This window comes from Heterodontus francisci, chromosome 14, assembly GCF_036365525.1.
Source record: "Heterodontus francisci isolate sHetFra1 chromosome 14, sHetFra1.hap1, whole genome shotgun sequence".
Lineage (NCBI taxonomy): Eukaryota > Metazoa > Chordata > Chondrichthyes > Heterodontiformes > Heterodontidae > Heterodontus > Heterodontus francisci.
In genome coordinates, this window is record NC_090384.1 from 78,773,757 (window position 1) to 78,792,296 (window position 18,540).

The window sequence follows — 18,540 nt, forward strand, 5'->3', positions numbered from 1 at the left end:
GTGCCAGTTTTACCTCCGACAATGGAACTTGTTTAGCCATTGCTCGGGCTGCTACACAAGAAGAAAAATTTCCTGGAACGTTTTCCTGTAACTGTTCTGTTTCCTTAACCTTACTTGGTTTTTCCGTAACTACTGGCGAAGGTGCTGCTTTCGTTCTGGCCAAATCATACCCCAAGAGGAGATCAGCTCCATCTTACTGGCAAGCTATGGACAACTCCTACAATTACCCTTCCAGACATTAGGTCACACTCTAGGTGCACTCGATGCAAAGGTACTGGTGTATACTCCCCGCCAGTACCATTCACTAAAACGTTAGCGTTCAATGCACTCTCTGGTGGAAATGTTATGCCTTTCCCAGCAAAAGAGTTTGGGTGGCTCCTGTATCCCTAAGTACAATTATAAGTAAGTAAGGGTTCTGATGAAGGGTCACTGATCTGAAATGGTAACACTGCTTCTGTCTCCACAGATGCTGCCAGACCTGCTGAGTATTTCCAGCATTTCTTGTTTTTACTTCAGATTTCCAGCATCTGCAGTATTTTGCTTTTATATAATTATAAGTTTACCTGCCTTACTTTAGGGATAAGGAGTTACTTTTCCTTTCGATAAGAATTCGTTATAACTCACAGGTATCTTATCCATGGCCCCTACTCTCGTTGTTTTTGTACTTGGCCTTGCAGCTGCAGTCGAAGCTACAGCCTGATCTGCTGTACTCCCAGTCAGGGCCCCTTTCATTGCATTGGTTTTGTGCACCCCAGTAAGTCCCATGGGTTTACCTTGCAACTTCCAGCATTCTGCTCGAAGATGTGCCACCTTGTGATGATGGTAATATTCAGGCTTGTGGACCTCACTTCCACCCTCAGCACCTTCCTTCCTTTCTGGCCTGAGGAGGAGTTCCTGGGAGGTTTCCAGCTGTCCCTTTTCATCCCAGCTACTTGCCTTACTTTTACTCTCCCATCTTCTATCCTTCTTGGGTCTGTGGGGGTGACAGACAAAGGGTCTGGGCTTATACACAACCTCATAATCATCAATATCCGCTACCTGTCTGACATTTGATACCTTATGGTTCTCACTATTGGAGGGAGTGAATTATTAAATTCTTCCAGGAGAATCAGTTCTCTAAGGTTCTCATACATAGCTTCCATCTTTAGTGCCCGTATCCAATGATCAGAATTAATTTGCTTTACCCTCTCATTCTATACAAGTCTGCCCAGCCAATCTCCGGAGGTTCTGAAACTTCTGTCAGTAAACTTCAGGGAGTAACTCGTGCGCAAAGAATAGCCTTTTTTGCCATCTCATTATCTGCAGAAGTGTCCTCAGAAAGCATGGCATAAACTTGTTGAGCTCTGCCCATTAACCTGCTTTGCTTAGCAATATCCAGCTTTCCTCTGGCCATTTCATTTGTTTGTCTGTCTTTTCAAAAGAAATGAAAAATACCTCTGCGTCCCTTTCCTCAAACTTGGGGAGAGCTTGTGTAAATTTAAACAGCTTTTTGCTGGGTCTTGGCCTAGACTCAGATTCTTCCTGAGCAGAATTTTCATTGGAGTCAAGACCACCCCTTTGTCTTAGATCCATCTTTCTTAATTCAAATTCCCTTGCTTTTTCTCTTTGAAATGCTGTCTTTTTCCCTTCTTGTTCAAATTCAAGTTTTTTCAATTCTTTTTCCTGTTCATGTTCAAGCTGCCTCATCTGTAACCAAATTTTAGCTAATTCAACTGCAATTCCAAATGCTGGACTATTACTTCAATTATGAATGCTTTTTTAGAACCTGATTTCAATTCTAACCCTAATTGTGTTGCCAAATCCTTTAGTTTAGCCTTGTTTAAATTTTGCAAGTCAATAAGCGGATACATTCTCCTCCCCCAGAAAAGGAGCAGCAAGTGTTAGACATTCCAGTGGTGTCAACTTTACTCTATTACACAAGAAACCTAGTTCTTTTATTTTCCCTTTTCCAATTATTATTACCCCACTTAGAATTGAATGTCATCAGCGTTGGGTTTATCCTGGAAAAAGCAAGCCCCCAATTAAATATGTTACGAGCAAGGCTGGAGGAATGCACTGTTAATTCAGAGTCAGAGAGAGATACAGCACCTTCGGCCCACTGAGTCTGTACCGACCATCAACCGCCCATTTATTCTAATCCTATATTAATCCCATTTTTCCCCCTCACATCCCCACCTTCCCTCAATTCTCCTGCCACCTACCTACACTAGGGGCAATTTTTTTTTTTACAATGGCCAATTTACCTATCAGCCCGCAAGTCTTCGGCATGTGGGAGGAAACCCACGCGGTCACAGGGAAAACTTGCAAACTCCACACAGGCAGTACCCAGAACCGAACCCGGGTCGCTGGAGCTGTGAGGCTGCAGTGCTAGCCACTGTGCCGCCCACTGTCCCACTTCTCCACAGGTCACAACATATTCTTTAAAGTCTTTCCACCTGTTGGAACAATGAATCAGATACACTATTTTTCCCCAAAATAAAACACATTACCCAGGTTTTTTTTTACTGAACAACAAAATTAGCAGTTTATTATAAAGCAGGTCTTAACCAGTAATAAGGGAAAACAATCACATCAAATTTTTTAAAATACAACATTAATTTTTTTAAAGTTCCCTTTACCTTAGTCCCTTCACACTCACACACACAAATACATATATATTCTGATTAACCGAAAAAAGGATTTTTAGATCAGAGCTCTGTTACAGAAAACCCTGAAAAAATAACAGATGAAACACACTGTAACAAACTGGCACACAGTCCAACCTCCAGGCAGCTGCTAAAGAATCTTCCAGAATTAGCTCTCTTCAGGCGGCATTGAAAAGCAATTTAGCAGGTCTTCTTTAAATGCATGAACAAGACAAAATGATACACTGAAGTTCACAGAGTCTTTTAGGGAATTGCCAGAACAGGAGCCACATTGTAGACTTCTGTTCTTCCTTGGAATTCTCTCCTTTTTCAGTCCTTCAACCAGCACTTGACTTTTGTCTTCTTCCAGAAGGTCTCTCTCTCACGCACTGGCTAACAACCAAACAGCTTGACAGTTTTCTGCCCACCTAGATGTTCTCTGTTGCTACTGGGCTTGTCTAAGCAAAAGAGTGCTTGTCGATTTCTGCCCCTGTTGCCATGGCTTCTGCTGTAAATCTAGCCGGAGCTTGGAGACAACCAGCGGCACTGTTGCCAATCAGCCCTCACTGTCCTCTTGATTAAAAAAACATTTATTTAGCTTAACTATAAATTCCTTTGAAAAATATTATTTTTAACAAAAGTCACTTTCACAACAGGAATGTTGCTTTGTATAGATACTATCAGTTGCTGTATGCTTTTATTACTATATTTTAATTATTTTTAGAATACATCTTCATGGGTGCTGTATAATATGGCTTCTTTTTACTGGAGAATGAAGAATGAGCCATACCAGGTGGTAGAATGTGTCATTCGGGCACTACATTTTTCTCCACGGTAAGCTTTCGGAAACCAAGTAAGAAAACCAGTATAATGTGAGAAACTTAGCACCTATATTGTTATCCTGGCCAATATTTCTCCCTTAGCCAATAGCACCAAAAATAGAATGTTTGATTATTTGTCTTATGTGCTTTGTGTAAAATGGCTGCCTAAATTTATCAGTATTAGTGATTGCAATTTAAAAATAACTGCAATTTTAAAAAGTCAGTATTTGGATGTAAAGTACTTCGAGCAATGTGATAAGATTCTGTGTACATAGTTCTTTCACTTATGGCAGAAGGCTAATTGAATACAAGGAGGTAGAAGTCCTGCTTCAGCTATACAAAGCCCTGGTTAGATCACAGCTGGAGTACTGTAAGCAGTTCTGAACACCACACCTTAGGAAGGATATATTGGCCTTGGAGGGAGTGTAGCATAGATTTACTAGAATAGTCCCTGGACTGCAAGGAGCAATTAAACAAACTAGGGTTGTAATCCCTGGAATTGAGAAGGTTAAGGGATGATTTAATCAGAGTTTTTCAGAGACTAAGGGGCACAGATAGGGTAGATTGGGAGGAGCTACTTCTAGTTGGGGAGTCTGGGACCAGGGGGCATATTCTAAAAGTTAGAGCCAGACCTTTCAGGAGTGAAATTAGGGTACATTTCTACTACCCTTTGTTTGTGGAAAGGGTAGTAGAAGTTTGGAACACACTCTGCAAGCGGTGGTTGGTACTAAACCAATTGTTAATTTTAAAACTGAGATTTGTTAGCCAAAGGTATTAAAGGAAATGGGGCAAAGGTGCGTATACGGAGTTCGGTTGCAGATCAACCTTGATCTCATTGAATGGCGGCGGAACAGCCTCAAGAACTAAATGGCCTACTCCTGTTCCTGGATTCTTTCTTTGTGAATTTTGAACTTCAACATTCTACCATTAATTCTTTAGTACAGCAAAAATGGCAACAGTTATGTACCTGTTTGATTATGAACTCAAACTTTGGACCAGTATTTTCTAATAGTAGTTCTAGCAATGGCAGACCTAGGAGAGAAATGCATTCTTTTTTACAGAACAAGGTTGCGAACCCCTGACTTCTCGGGAGGGAGGTGGAAGGTTGCAAGCCATGTGATGTTGCAGTCACATAGGATATTGTCTACTTAAGGAATTCTGTTATTCATCACTTTCTGTCTGCTTGAGGGACTAAAGTGTTAAATTTATGCACAGGGGTCAACCTGCGATGTCTAACTCTGCCTTCTCAACAGTGTGATGTCAAGGCCTGCCCTTTGGTAACATCCTCAAAAGCTTCCAAGTGCGCAAAATCAGAATGCTGTACTCCTAGATATGGTTGTGCTCTGTGCACTTGTTGAAAGGTCCAACTGTGAACCTGCACAAAAATCTATGCCTGCGTGTGACAGCAATACACAAAGCATAATCTAGGACTTTACGTTTTAGAAAGATGTCCATAGAAGGATTATTGGAAGCAGCAGCTGAGTCATTTCATGTGTATCCCTTCAAACAAAATTTGTTAATGCTCTGGGAGAACACAAATACAATCTAATTATATCCAGTAATTCAAATTACTGTTCTTTTTACTGCTGGTATAAACTTGGTAAATGAGCAAAAGCAGTTGTGAATTTCTTGTAAAAAATTAAGTTCATTACACCAGGCTGTCTCAACTGAAGATCCACAGCCCCTTAGGGGTCCATAAGATTTCGAGGGGTCTGCCAAATCAGTATCTTTGAAGAATAAGATCTTTTTAAAAATCCCATTATGCAGTAAATATTCTACTGCACTATTCCTGGCATGCATAGGGAGGACATTGCATGAAATTGCACACTTCCAGCGTAGGGAGAGCATAAGATGGCAGAGAGAATTTTTTTTTTTAAAAGGGCCGCATCCACCGCCGCTGATAGTACATAGGAGCAGGCCATTCAACCCGTCGAGCCTGCTCCGCCATTCAGTTAGATCATGGCTCATCGTCTACCTCCACGCCACTTTCCCACACTTCCCCACATCCCTTGATGTCATTAGTATCCCGGTAGAGTGCATGCTCTCGTGCTTGCCAAGTTTAAATCAGGTAAGCGGAACAACAAGTCACTGGGATTTGATGTACGTTTTGAGGCGATGAGCTGAGAATTACCCAAACATTATCGACAGATGTTTGGCTGACTTCACCTTCTGCTCTATGTGCGGCTTACCGCTGCTTGTCCATGGCATCTATTTCCAGAGCCAAGCATAGCCCGGCAGCTGATCAAACTGCCCGCTGCTGCTGACAGGAACTCGCTCACCAAGGTCTGAGTGCATGGTGTGTCACTCATGCGAGTCACAGACAGCCATGAAAGTTGACCTTTTTTATATATAAAATACACTATTTTGCATTGGAACGTGAACCTGGAGCTTAGGTGTACACTATATTTTATTTTCTGTTGTGGCATCTTGCTATGTGTAAAATTGCTGCTGGTTTTTAACCACGTGACAGGTGCCACTCTGTACCAACAAGTTTCACATTAAGTAAAAAAAAAAGTGTAATTATATAATTTTATACAGAAAAAAAAACTTGTTACGTGGAGTCTGGAAGTTTTATAACAGGAGAGATAGCCTCAGAAGCAAAAAGGTTGCGAACCCCTGCATTACACTATATATGTTTTTTTAAACAGACAGCATAAAGATATCGCATTGATGAATTTGGCCAATGTCTTGCACCGAGCTCATTTCTCAGCAGATGCAGCCATATTGGTTCATGCAGCACTGGATGTATCCACTGACTTTCTCACAAGTCATTACACTCTTGGAAATATTTATGCTGTAAGTATGCTGAATCTTTTCCCTGGTTAACTTTGCTTCCATTCTTGGTGTACTTAATGTTTTTAAAGTTTTATGCAATAATATTTTTCTTTATTATCTAACATTTCTGTATATGCAAACAGTCATATTAGAGCTAAAAGGGAAACGATTAAATTTGTTGCTTGCATTTTGAATGGATTGTGTACTTCTGTTTTGAAGGTTTATTGTTTTGTGTGCACGTATCAAAAATCTTGTTAATCACGTGTAACTAGTGAATTTTTTGATTTACAAAATTGCTACAGGAATTTCTGTACTTGTTTTGGTGGCTACATCATTTGAAATCCTAATTGGTTTTTTTGCTTGTGTTCCTTGGTATTGATGCAGCCATTGTATGAACCTTGACATTTTCAGCTGCAGTAAGAACTTGGAACATGTCAAATAGTGATTAACTTAACTACGTTAAATGTTGTGTATACCTTCAAGGGGGTTCTCTTCCATTACAAGCAACATGGATTAAATTGGAAAATGGTTGATTAAAGGAAAGTGCAAGAGGTCAGATAAAAAGAGATATGTGTTGATCTCTATGGGGACAACTGGCTGGGTGTTGGTTAAGATGTGCAAGCTAATAGTCAAGAAGGCAAGGAAATGGAGATGAAGACAAATTTTGCGTTCTGATCTAACCAGGATCGTGTTTTTATTTTCCTGCATGCTAGTAGGAATGGACACAGTGATACTACATGTCAGGATTGGTAAAAATTTCAAGTATAAAATGTGTTATGATGTCTGATGCATGTATTGTCCCCCTCGCCCCCCACATTTCCCTCTTTAGACATCTGAGAATGGGAACTTGCAGTGGGGGCCAGGAACCTTTGGCCCAATGCAACTGTGCTATGGGCCACTTCCACTTTTTAATGATTTATTTTTTTATTTAGAGATACAGCACTGAAACAGGCCCTTCGGCCCACTGAGTCTGTGCCAACCATCAACCACCCATTTATACTAATCCTACATTAATCCCATATTCCTACCACATCCCCACAATTCCCCTACCACCTACCTATACTTGCGGCAATTTATAATGGCCAATTTACCTATCAACCTGCAAGTCTTTGGCTGTGGGAGGAAACCGGAGCACCCGGCGAAAACCCACGCGGTCACAGGGAGAACTTGCAAACTCCGCACTGGCAGTACCCAGAATCAAACCCGGGTTGCTGGAGCTGTTAGGCTGCGGTGCTAGCCATTGTGCCGCCCGTTTCTTTTGGTTCCTTTGACTAAACATTTAAATATGTTTGGAACTTTTCTTTCTCCCCACCTGCTCTCCTGTTCCCTTAACCAGGATTCAAATTTTGGTCCTCCAGTTAAATTCAGTGTTACCAGATCAACCTTTGTTGCATTTTACCGACAGACTGTGAAAATGTTATTTGCTGCATTTTGGGTGCTTTATTTGTTGGGAAACAAGAAATGTAATTATTGTTTTATGACAAGTTAGAATATAGAAAGAACAAGAAACCAGATAATTCGTAATACAATATACTTTTCAAAAATCTGACTATTTACCACTGAATGGAGTAATTGGCATACAGCATGTATATTTATAATTTATATTGTGCTGCATGCAATATTAATGTAATTCAAAGCCTTGTGTCTCGCATATCTGTCGTGTGTGGAAAGTGCCTATGGGCCAAGAAATCCTGATTTGGATGTCATTTGAACAATGTTGATTGACTGTAGAATGACTATAGGTAGAAAATCTACTAATGTAGAAGCAGCAGATGACCCAAAGAAATTGTCAAAAATTCTGTATGATTCCAACAGCCATCTTTCTATATTATGTTGGTAAATTGGTGCCCAGAAGTGGAGAACATTTGCATTTTCAGATACCACTAGCAGTATCAGGCACTATGTGGACAAGTATGGCATATAGCATAAAATGGTGTCCAGAATTATAAAAATCTTAATTTTAGATGGAATTTTGATGTTTGTATTTTTCTTTTCCAGATGTTGGGGGAGTATAACCATTCAGTACTATGCTATGATCAAGCGTTGCTTATAAGGCCAGGTTTTGAGCACGCAGTGAAACGGAAGCATGCTGTCTTGTGCCAGCAGAAACTGGAGCAAAAACTGGAGGCACAGCACAGGTATGGTGGGGTGCGGGAGAAACAGTGTGATTAATTTGTTTTTAGCATAACATTATAGAACAACACAGCACAGAAGGAGGACATTTGGCCTAAAGAGTCTTTCGATTCTTTTTGAAGAGCAGTCCAGCTAGTTCCACTCGCCTGCTCTTTCCGCATATCCCTGCAATTTTTTACTCCTTCAAATATTTATTCAATTCTGTTTTGAAGGATACTATTGAATCTGCCTAATACCACAAACTTCAATGCTGCTTTTCATAATTCATGCAAGTACCTCCATTTAGATAATATCCCTCCTTTGTATTTTTTTAACAAATGTATTCCAAGGACAAATTATGTGAAAATTGTAGTACAGGAGAATTATCAGTGAGTCATTTCAGACCTACTAAAATAAACTTGCAAAAAGATATTATACAGATACAACTCTGGAAAATGTTGATTTGCAGTGGAAGTAAATTTATATGTTTGGGTTGTAACTTCATCCTATTTGGCTACTTTTTACCTTTGCATATTGGGACTTATGATGTTTCACGTATTTAGATCTCTGCAGCGGACATTAAATGAACTGAAGGAGTACCAGAAGCAGCATGATAATTACCTAAGGCAGCAGGAATTGTTGGAGAAGCACAAAGTTATGCAGGATGAACAGCTGCTCAGAAATATAATTCATGAAACCCAAATGGCTAAGGAGACTCAGCTAGGTAAATTCAGTGTCTTTTGGTGCAAGTTGTAAAACAGCAAAGTTGGATATTTCATTGTGCTCAACTGACCATGTTAGCTATTGCCTGTAGTCAATTATTTTGCAGGTAAACAAGTGAAGTAGTCAAATTTAAACAATGAACTTTTTAAAAACAATATTCAGAATTCAATAATTAAGAGTTTTGAATTCTTGGGTGGGTTGTTGCAATAATTTAAAAATATAACACCAGTTTTGTTCAAGGTAATTGATAAAGATGGTTGTTCAACGAAGTACTATAATAAATATAGGGGTCACATCCTTAATTTGTAAATCCTTTTTGAAAACAGTTTTGTATCTAATTGTTCTATTTCTTTGTCATATTAGCTAATAAATTATCCAGGAGCCAACTTATAAAAACTCGCTTATAAGTCATAGCATCCCTTTCTAGAAATGATCAGATGAGTAATGTAGATCACAAAATGTGTAAAACATTTATGTGGTACTCCAAAATTGGGGTCAGTAACGAATTACTCAATAATACAAAAAACAAATAGTTAAGTCAAATTTGTTGTTTTCTAGGAAACCACCAGCTTTGTCGTTGGGTTAACAAACAGCAAATTTTGCACTGCCAGTGGGATCGTCCTGTGCGTTATACCAGAGGAGACCTATTTGACACAGTAGAACATGTACAGGTATAAACTGAAGAAAATTAGCAGTTTAAACAATTCACAGTTGATACAATTTGGGCACAGCTTAGAATGCTAATGTACCTGTTCATTTTTAGTTCCTTCACATTGTATTCAATTTCTTAACCAGTTCTGAGATTAGGAAATTCCAGGCTCCCAGGGCTGTGTCTCTTTTTTTTTGCAAATGACACTTTGGTAGTTACATGGTCGCTATTACTGCTACTTGCTTTTTATTCCAGATTTATTTAATTAAATTCAAATTCCCTAGCTGCCATGATGGAATTTGAACTTTTGTCTCCAGATTATTAGTCCAAGCCTCTGGATTACTCATGCTGTAACATAAACGCTATGCTACCATTCCTGTTGGTGAGTTATCCATCAGTACCCACAATTTCTTTGGGTGTGTTGTGTCCAGTAGGGTAGAACCATTTAATCTATATTCCTGTTTATTTCTCTTCCCTAGTTTCTTCCCTTTGGCTCGTGGTGCTTAATGTGAACAAATCATCAGCTCAGCTTCCTAACCTATCTTGATCCCTCTGATTCCTATTGTTTAACTCACCACACCACCCTTACTCCTGCTATTCATTTGCTGTCATGTGTAAATTTGCATAGCTTTATTTCTGTTCCCATTCTCACATCGTTTATATACAATCAAAACAGTAGTGTCACCATCCCTAATCCATTTGGCACCATGCTAGTGACCCCTTGCCATGTCTCTCTATCCCTCCCCCCACACCCCCCCCCCCCTTTTGTTTTCTCTGGTTTAACCAATTTTCAGCCTTAGATATAGTTTTTCAAAAATATCTGAGACCATTATCTTTCAACATCAGGATTGCACTTTTTTTCTTGAGTCAATAATCTGTAATTCTTCAGTAAATTTGCAACAATAGGTGAAACACTGCTGCTTTTGAGTTGCAGCAGGACTGTGCCACATGTCAGAAAAGCCAGTCCAGACCCAGGACTACCTTTCGACAATGCCACAGGAGATCTAGAAGTTAGTGGTATTGAACTTTGATTGAGTTTTCACAAAAGTTTATGCTTCCAAAAAAAGACATAATTTGCATAGTTGCTCCCTGAGATTGTGGCAACATTAGTGATTAAAATTTCGTTCATTTTAAGAAGTATACCAAAATTGGCCCATAGCACCATTTCAGCTGCAATTGTTGGGTTGAACTTGTCTTAAAAAAATTGACTCTGGATTGAAATAATGGTTACATAACATGCGAATGACAAAAGTTTTTGACCACTATTGTGGTGTAAAAGTTGCCTTTCCAGAATGCAGGGGCATTGTTCGCTGGAATTTGAAGGTTATGTAGTTTAAGATATTGGCCAGAATTTTGCAGTCAGCAACAAAGGGAGAGAATTTGCTGCTAACCTCTAAGAAAGCTGCCAGCAAAGATCTAGTTTCTCTGACGTGGATTTCACCTTTCCCATCGTTAATTTGAATCAGCACCAGAACAAAGGAGATTGAAGGGAGATGTGTACAAGACTATGACCAACTTGGATAAATTAGACCAGGAAAAACAGTTCCCGTTACCAAATGGTACAAGGACTAGGAAACACATTGAAAGTTTTGGGCAAAAGATGCAGGGGGTATATGAGGAAGCACTTTTTTATGCAGCAGGTGGTAATGACCTGGAACTAGCTGCCCACAAGGGTGGTGGAAGCGGAGACAATCAGTGACCTCGAGGAAGTTGGATGGCCACCTGAGAGAAATAGACTTGCAGGGCTATGGGGATCAAGCCAGGGAGTGGAACTAACTGACTCCTTGGAGAGCCAGCACGGACTGTATGGGCCTAATGGCCGCCTTTTCTGCCGGAAATGACTCTATAACTCTATGGCCGGGAATTTACCCTTGGCGGATGGAAACTGGAATTTTTATAATGGAAAAATTTGACATAACACAAATATGAAATCCGTATTCCAGGGCCAGCGAGGTTGATAATCAATTGTGACTAAATACGTCATTAAAAACCCAGTTACACCTCATTTAAAAAGGTCTAACTTTTTGGGGAGCATTTAACGGCAGTGTTACAGCGTAAGTGTGGAATTTCTTGTCTGTTCTGTGCTTTCCAAAGATTGCCATCTGCTGGGACTTCAATAGCGTACCCTATGGAGGAGCAGAGAAGCGCTGGCAACAACTTCTGGATTTCTGCATTTAACTGCACATGTGGGGACGCCAGAAGTTGTTGTCTGTTTTGTGAGTTAATAATGGTGAATACTGATGGTTTGACCATCATTACAACCGCAAAATCTGGGCCATTTAAAAAAAAATTTACCTTTTAAATTTAGTTTATGTTTTATGGATGTTGTTACGAGGCTGGAGGAGTGCACTGTCTTTCTCTAGTTCCACTTCTCCACGGGTCTCAACATATATTGAAATGTTTACCCAGTTACTGATATGGCCAATTATATACTCTATTTTTATTACAGAATAAAATCCAACAACCAGGTTTCTTTAATGAATGACAGAATTATTAATTTATTATAAAACAAGACTTATTCAGTAAAGATGCAAAGCATTGAAGCACAGATTGAAATATGAAAGTTCCCTTCTAAATCAGCCTTCCTTCCCCACCACCCCCACACACACAGGTAAAAGAAAAAAGTTTTCTCTGCAGAGATCTTATTACAAAAAAGATTTTTTTTTAAACTTGCCAAATACTTGTTAAACTCTTGAAGGAAAAGGAGAAGATGTGGAATGATATCAGTTGTCCCTTTATTCTGGCGTCTTAAATACCTGTAGAAGGCTATCACTGGGATCTTTTTGGAGCAGTTCTTTTCAGGCGATGTGGAGGACTGGTTTGGTAGGCTTTCCAGGAGAAATGCGGCATCAGGGGTTTCAGCTATCACACTGGATTCTCTCGGTTTCTCAGAGGTGGGGAAAGGATGAACTGGTGTCTTCTCTCTGAGCAGGCTGACCCCCACCCCCCAACTGACTCAAAACAATATCCAAAATGAAATCAACTCTTGACTACCATAAATCTTGACATGTCACATCTCTGTTAACAACTCTCCCTAGTCACCAAGGCTCCTGCTGTTTGTTTAGCTTAAGACATGTGACATCCAGTAGGGTTGTTTTTAAACAAAAATCTCAAGTCCTTCCATTGACCTTTTTTAAAAAAAAAGTCCAGCAGCTCCTCAGATATTTCCACAGACTTTTACCCACAAGTCCTCAAAAATATTAAAATATGCTAACACCTTCATAACAATTTCAATAACAATTAAGACTTTTGCATACTTGAAAAGCATTTTAAAAAAGGGTTATGATTGAGCTTTTTATTCAAATCTCTCTTACATACAGAATGACCAACACTTAATGCAGGTCATGATATTTGCAGAATGCACTAGGCTTTTTTTGAAAGAATTTGTAAGATATTTCCTCCTGCTTTTGTATCACTTGTAGCTTGCACCTTTCTCTAGTCAAGACAGATAGGTAACTCACTCCAGTAGGTTTCCTGTGTTTTTTTTAGTCCTGGTTCATCTTGCTATGGGTTGATTCTCCACCAAACGTTCCTTTATTCTTTCATTTTTGGAAATATGTAAGCCTCCATTTGGTACCTTCTCTAAAAGGATTAACTGAGTTTGGGTTATCACAGAGGGAGCTTCGATGAATCACTTTGTGGGTCTGTACTTGGTATATTCTGTATTATTAGAACATTGTATTGAGCCAATATTTTTATGATTATTTAAAAAGGAAGAGTTAAAGACATTTAAGTATGCACTTCCTCTTGCAGTTTGGCGAGGACAGTTCTACCTCCAGTATGATGCCCGTTGAGATGAGCTTTGGAATGAATATGACATGGAGTGACATACAGCAACAATTTCCATCATCGCCAGCAGGTCGATCAATGTTGAATATATGGGGAAAGGATTTCTCAAGCTATAATGTAAGTATTAAGAAAGGAGGGAGGGATGTCTGCAATTAGGGTCTTGTTTTACTTCTTTGTCCTCCCACTCTGCTTCAGTTATTTGTTTCAATGGAGAACTTAATAAATATATTCTGACTCTTTATAGGAAAAAGTTTATTGAACCACAACATTGTTCCTGCAAGCCAACACTGTATATAAAAATTTGCAGTATGTTTTTTTTTTCAAGATTTCACTCATTCATAACCCAATCAAGGTTTTGGTTTTAGTTTGAATAGATTATGTAGCATTCCTTTTTTACTTGTCATTACTTCCTAATGACATCTTAGTTGATTTCTTTCCGATCTCTTGTAATTTTTCATTTTGCATTGTTTAAACAAGTTGTTGAAGCTGTCCTCTGTGACAATGAAAGATTAATTTAAAGTAGTTTTATCAATTGTTTCAGCTCCATGTTCGTGTAGGATCGACATACACTGGCAGTAAGTCTGTCTGACTTTGTTATAATGCTGTGCTAAAAGACTTTTTGAGGTGCTTTTAATGGGCCACTCTGCTTTGGTATAATCTACAGAAATGACACATCACGGTTTTTTTGAACTCTGAGGCAGAGCACTGGCACTCAGGTACACAGCTTCCCAGAGTAATAGGGTACTGTTTGCAGCTCTGATTAGCCAGTTGTGCAGCAGGTTATGCTTTTTCTATTCCCCTAGGCCTATACAGGAAGTAAGAAAGAAAAATTCGAAAGCGGGTCACACCAGCTTTCACTGGTGTACTTCAATGCAGCCAGTTGCAAAGTGGAGTAGTCGGGCTTATTATGGTAGCAGGTTGCCTACCTACTCTTGTTGGCTGGGAATGGGGAGAAATGAAAAAATACTACTTTTATAAAAGGTTTTATTTTGTTCAGAAATTACCATAAGTTTAGATATTTGACTTCTACTTTATAATACCTTAGAAATTTACTGGAAAAAATTAATTAGTTGGGATACAGTACTAAAATATGTACTATTTATTCATATGCTGTTTACGTTGGCAGGAAATATTGTGGCCCAAAAGGTTGGACTGTATACGCACCTATCCTACTCTTCCCACTGCAGCCGATCTTCCAACTTACTTTCTACCTCCCGAATACAAAGGTTTTGGGTAAGAATTTGGATATTGTTTAAAAATTGAGGTATTTTGTAAGGATTACCTGTCAACCAAACAGAGCAAAGTGTTCTAAGCTGTAGTAATACCATAGACAAAAAACTAATGCATACAGATTTATTTTCTAGAATTAAAACTGTGCTGATTTTTTTTATCATTTTCCAGTAGATGTTCATGGCTTGGACTGTGTTACAAAGCTGGTAGAGTTGTTTAGATTATATAAAAAACAGGAGTGAAACTTGAGTAGGTCTCCTCTTCCAATGCTGAGATGTGTTCAAAAGCGTGTCCTATGTATGTTCTTGTAAAAAAAAAAACAACTTTTCAAGAAAATATGTTTTCAGATGTCCAAAATGGAGCATTATGATGCTGGCCACATGCTCCAAATCACTATGACACTTTTCCACGTGTCACATACTAATATAAGCTTACATTTAAACAACCTAGGATAATAACTTCAATTAAACACATTGATCAGCTATTGCATGTTACTACTATATCACTAATATACGACTTGCATGAAAGGTATTTGATGCTTTCTGTTTCGGGTAAATGTTACCTGTCCTGTTAATCTGGGGAATCAATAAACAATTGAGAATTTTCTTTTTTTCAGTGTCCGATCACTTCTGACGCCTTCAGGAAACCAAGATAGAGATGTAGCTGGCCGCCTTCCTGACTGCTCTTCCATGTTAGATTTTCGTAATAATGAAAAGCTCTACCAGCTGGTGAAAGAACTTGAAAACAGGCCAGATTTGAAATCTGGAATACCAGACTACTATGCCAAACAGGTAATTATTTTTCTTAACTGAACGTCACATTGTACAGGTCTTGTTGAAACATGAAACATTGGTAATGCAATATCCAAGTACTGTTAGAGCATGTTTCAGTGAAAAAGAAACTGGTGCCCGAGCCTGCAAGGGAATGATGAGCCCATGGGCTAGAATGTAAGGAGTAGGAGTAGACCATGTGGCCCCTCAAATCTGCTTCGCGATTCGACACGATCATAGCTAATTTTCTGCCTCAAATCCACTTTCCAGCCCGCTCCCCATATCACTTGATTCCCTGAGAAACCAAAAATCTGTCTGTCTAATCCTTAAATATACTCAACAATGGAGCATCCACAGCCTATTTGGTAAAGATTTTCAAAGGTTCACAACCCTCTGAGTGAAGAAATTTATCCTTTTACTCTGTCCTAAATAATCAACCCCTTATCCTGAGGCTGTGCCCACCCACACCCCGCCATGTTCTAGGTTTCCCAGCCACAGGAAACAACCTCTGTCTACCCTGTCAAGACCCTTCAGATCCTTGTCTGTTTCAATGAGATCATTTCTCATTTTTCTGAACTCCAGAGAGTATAGGCCCAGTTTACTCAGCCTCTCATCATAAGACAACACTCTCATCCCAGGAACCAATCTAGTAAACCTTTGCTATACTGCTTCCGAGACCAGTATATCCTTCCTTAGGTATGGAGACCAAAACTGTGCACAGCACTCCAGCTGTAGTTTCACCAAAGCCCTGTGCAATTGTTGCAAGACTTCTTTATTCTTGTGCTCTAATCCAATTCCCTTGCAATGAAGGCCAATATGCCATTTGCCTTCCTAATTGCTTACTAACTTTGTGTTCCTTGTCCAAGTCCCCCAAGCATCTCTGAACATCAACATTTAAAAGTTTCAAACTTTCTAAAAAAAAATGTTGCTTTTCTATTCTTCATACCAAAGTGAATAACTTCACAATTCCCAACATTATACTCCATCTGCCACCTTGTTGCCCACTTACTCAACCTGCCTATATCTCTTTGTAGCCTCTTTGTGTCCTCCTTATATTCCCATCTAGCTACGTATCTTTAGTGTACTTGGTTATGTTACTCTCAGTTTCTTCGGTCATTAATATAGATTATAAATAGCTAATGCCCCAGTGTTGACCCTTGCAGCATTTCACTAGTTACAGCCTGCCAACTCGAAAATGTCCCATTTATCCCTATTCTCTGCTTCCTCTCTGTTAACCAATCCTCCATCCATGCTAATACATTATCCCCAACTCCATTGTCTTGGGCTGAGTTAGTGTCAACTGAACTGCTCTATTTTAATTGCAAACTAATAAACATAAGTTGAGGGTATTTCAGTAGCTTCATGTTTAAACATCATATATTGAGAAAAGTTATCACTGCTAAGGCATCCAGTTATGTCAGGTAAATTTGCCATGTTATTATCTCAAACGATCATTCTAATCCTTTGGTCACATGTTTTAACTTTTAATGCTTCACTTTTCACAATATGAAATTTAATGAGGTTTCAAAGCCATCAAAGTGTAGCTGAAATGAACAAAAGGCAGCAGCTGTTGATGAATTGAGTCGAATCTTGGTGCTGGGATGGACATTAGTCATCACCCAGGAGTTCTGAGGCTATAGTGAAGTAGATCATAGAAAGTTTAATAATAGAAAGTTAAAGGCACAGAAAGAGGCCGCTTCACCCATCATGTCTGTGCTGGCCGAAAAACGATCCACCTATTCTAATCCCACCTTCCAGCGTTTGGTCCGTAACCCTGCAGATTACAGCACCTTTTGAATGAGTTGAGGGTTTCAGGCAGTGAGTTCCTGACCCCCACCACCCTCTGGGTGAAAAAGCTTTCCCTCATCTCCCCTCTAATTTTTCTACCAATCACTTTAAATCTATGTCCCCTCGTCACTGATCTCTCTGCTAAGGTGAAAAGACCCTTTACCTCCACTCTATCCAGGCCCCTCAAAATTTTGTACATTTCAATCAGATCTCCCCTCAGCCTTCTCTGTTCCAAGGAGAACATCCCCAACTGATCCAATCTTTCCTCATAGCTGCATTTTCCCAGTCCCGGCAACATCCTCGTAAATCTCCTCTGTACCCTCTCTAGTGCAATTATATCCTTTCTGTAATGAGGTGACCAGAACAGCACACAGTACTCAAGTTGTGGCCTAACCAATAAGTTATACAGTTACAGCATAACTTCCCTGCTCTTATATTCTATACCCCGGCTAATAAAGGAGAGAATTCCATATGTCGCCTTAACCACATTATCAACCTGTCCTTCTGCCTTCAGGGATCTGTGGACATTCACTCCAAAGTTCCTCACTTCCTCTACACTTCTTAGTATTTTCCCATCAATCGTGTATTCCTTTGCCTTGTTTGACTCCCCAGCTGCACCACCTCACACTTTTCCGATTTGAATTCCATTTGCCATTTTTCTGCCCATCTGACCAGACCATCAATATCTTCCTGCAGCCTACAGCTATCCTCCTCACTATCTATCACACCGCCAATCTTTGTATCGTCTGCAAATGTCTTGATCATGCCCCGTACATTTACGTCCAAATCATTAATATACACCACAAAAAGGAGGGGACCCAGTACCGAGCCTTGCGGAACGCCATTGGAAACAGCCCTCCAGTCGTCAATACACCCGTCAACAATTACCCTTTGTTTCCTGCCACTGAGTCAATTTTATATCCACCTTGCTGCATTACCCATATCCCATGGGATTTTATTTTTTTTAGCCAGTGTTCCATGTGCGACCTTATCAAAAGCCTTGCTAAAATTCATGTTGACCACATCAACTGCACTACCCTCATCAATCTTCCTTGTTAGCTCTTTAAAAAAATTCGATCACGTTGGTCGAACAAGATCTTCCGTTTAGAAATGCATGCTGACTATCCTTGATTAATCTGTGCCTTTCTAAGTGACAGTTTATTCTGTGTCTCAGAATAGATTCCAATAATTTGCCCACTACTGAGGTTAGACTGATTGGCCTATGATTATTCGGTCTATCCTTCACTCCCTTTTTAAAT

At 39.5% G+C, this 18,540-nt stretch overlaps 1 protein-coding gene across 2 annotated transcripts in view; it reads left to right on the forward strand.

The window, feature by feature from the left end:
• Positions 1 to 18,540, forward strand: part of ttc17 (tetratricopeptide repeat domain 17) — a 153,289-nt gene that overhangs the window by 37,994 nt on the left and 96,755 nt on the right. For both annotated transcript variants that reach the window (XM_068046450.1, XM_068046449.1), the window contains exons 6-13: positions 3,349 to 3,458; positions 6,094 to 6,241; positions 8,219 to 8,358; positions 8,896 to 9,056; positions 9,614 to 9,726; positions 13,458 to 13,610; positions 14,620 to 14,726; positions 15,340 to 15,514. In XM_068046450.1, coding sequence (XP_067902551.1) covers positions 3,349 to 3,458; positions 6,094 to 6,241; positions 8,219 to 8,358; positions 8,896 to 9,056; positions 9,614 to 9,726; positions 13,458 to 13,610; positions 14,620 to 14,726; positions 15,340 to 15,514 — 1,107 coding nt within the window. The remainder of the gene's footprint in view (positions 1 to 3,348; positions 3,459 to 6,093; positions 6,242 to 8,218; positions 8,359 to 8,895; positions 9,057 to 9,613; positions 9,727 to 13,457; positions 13,611 to 14,619; positions 14,727 to 15,339; positions 15,515 to 18,540) is intronic.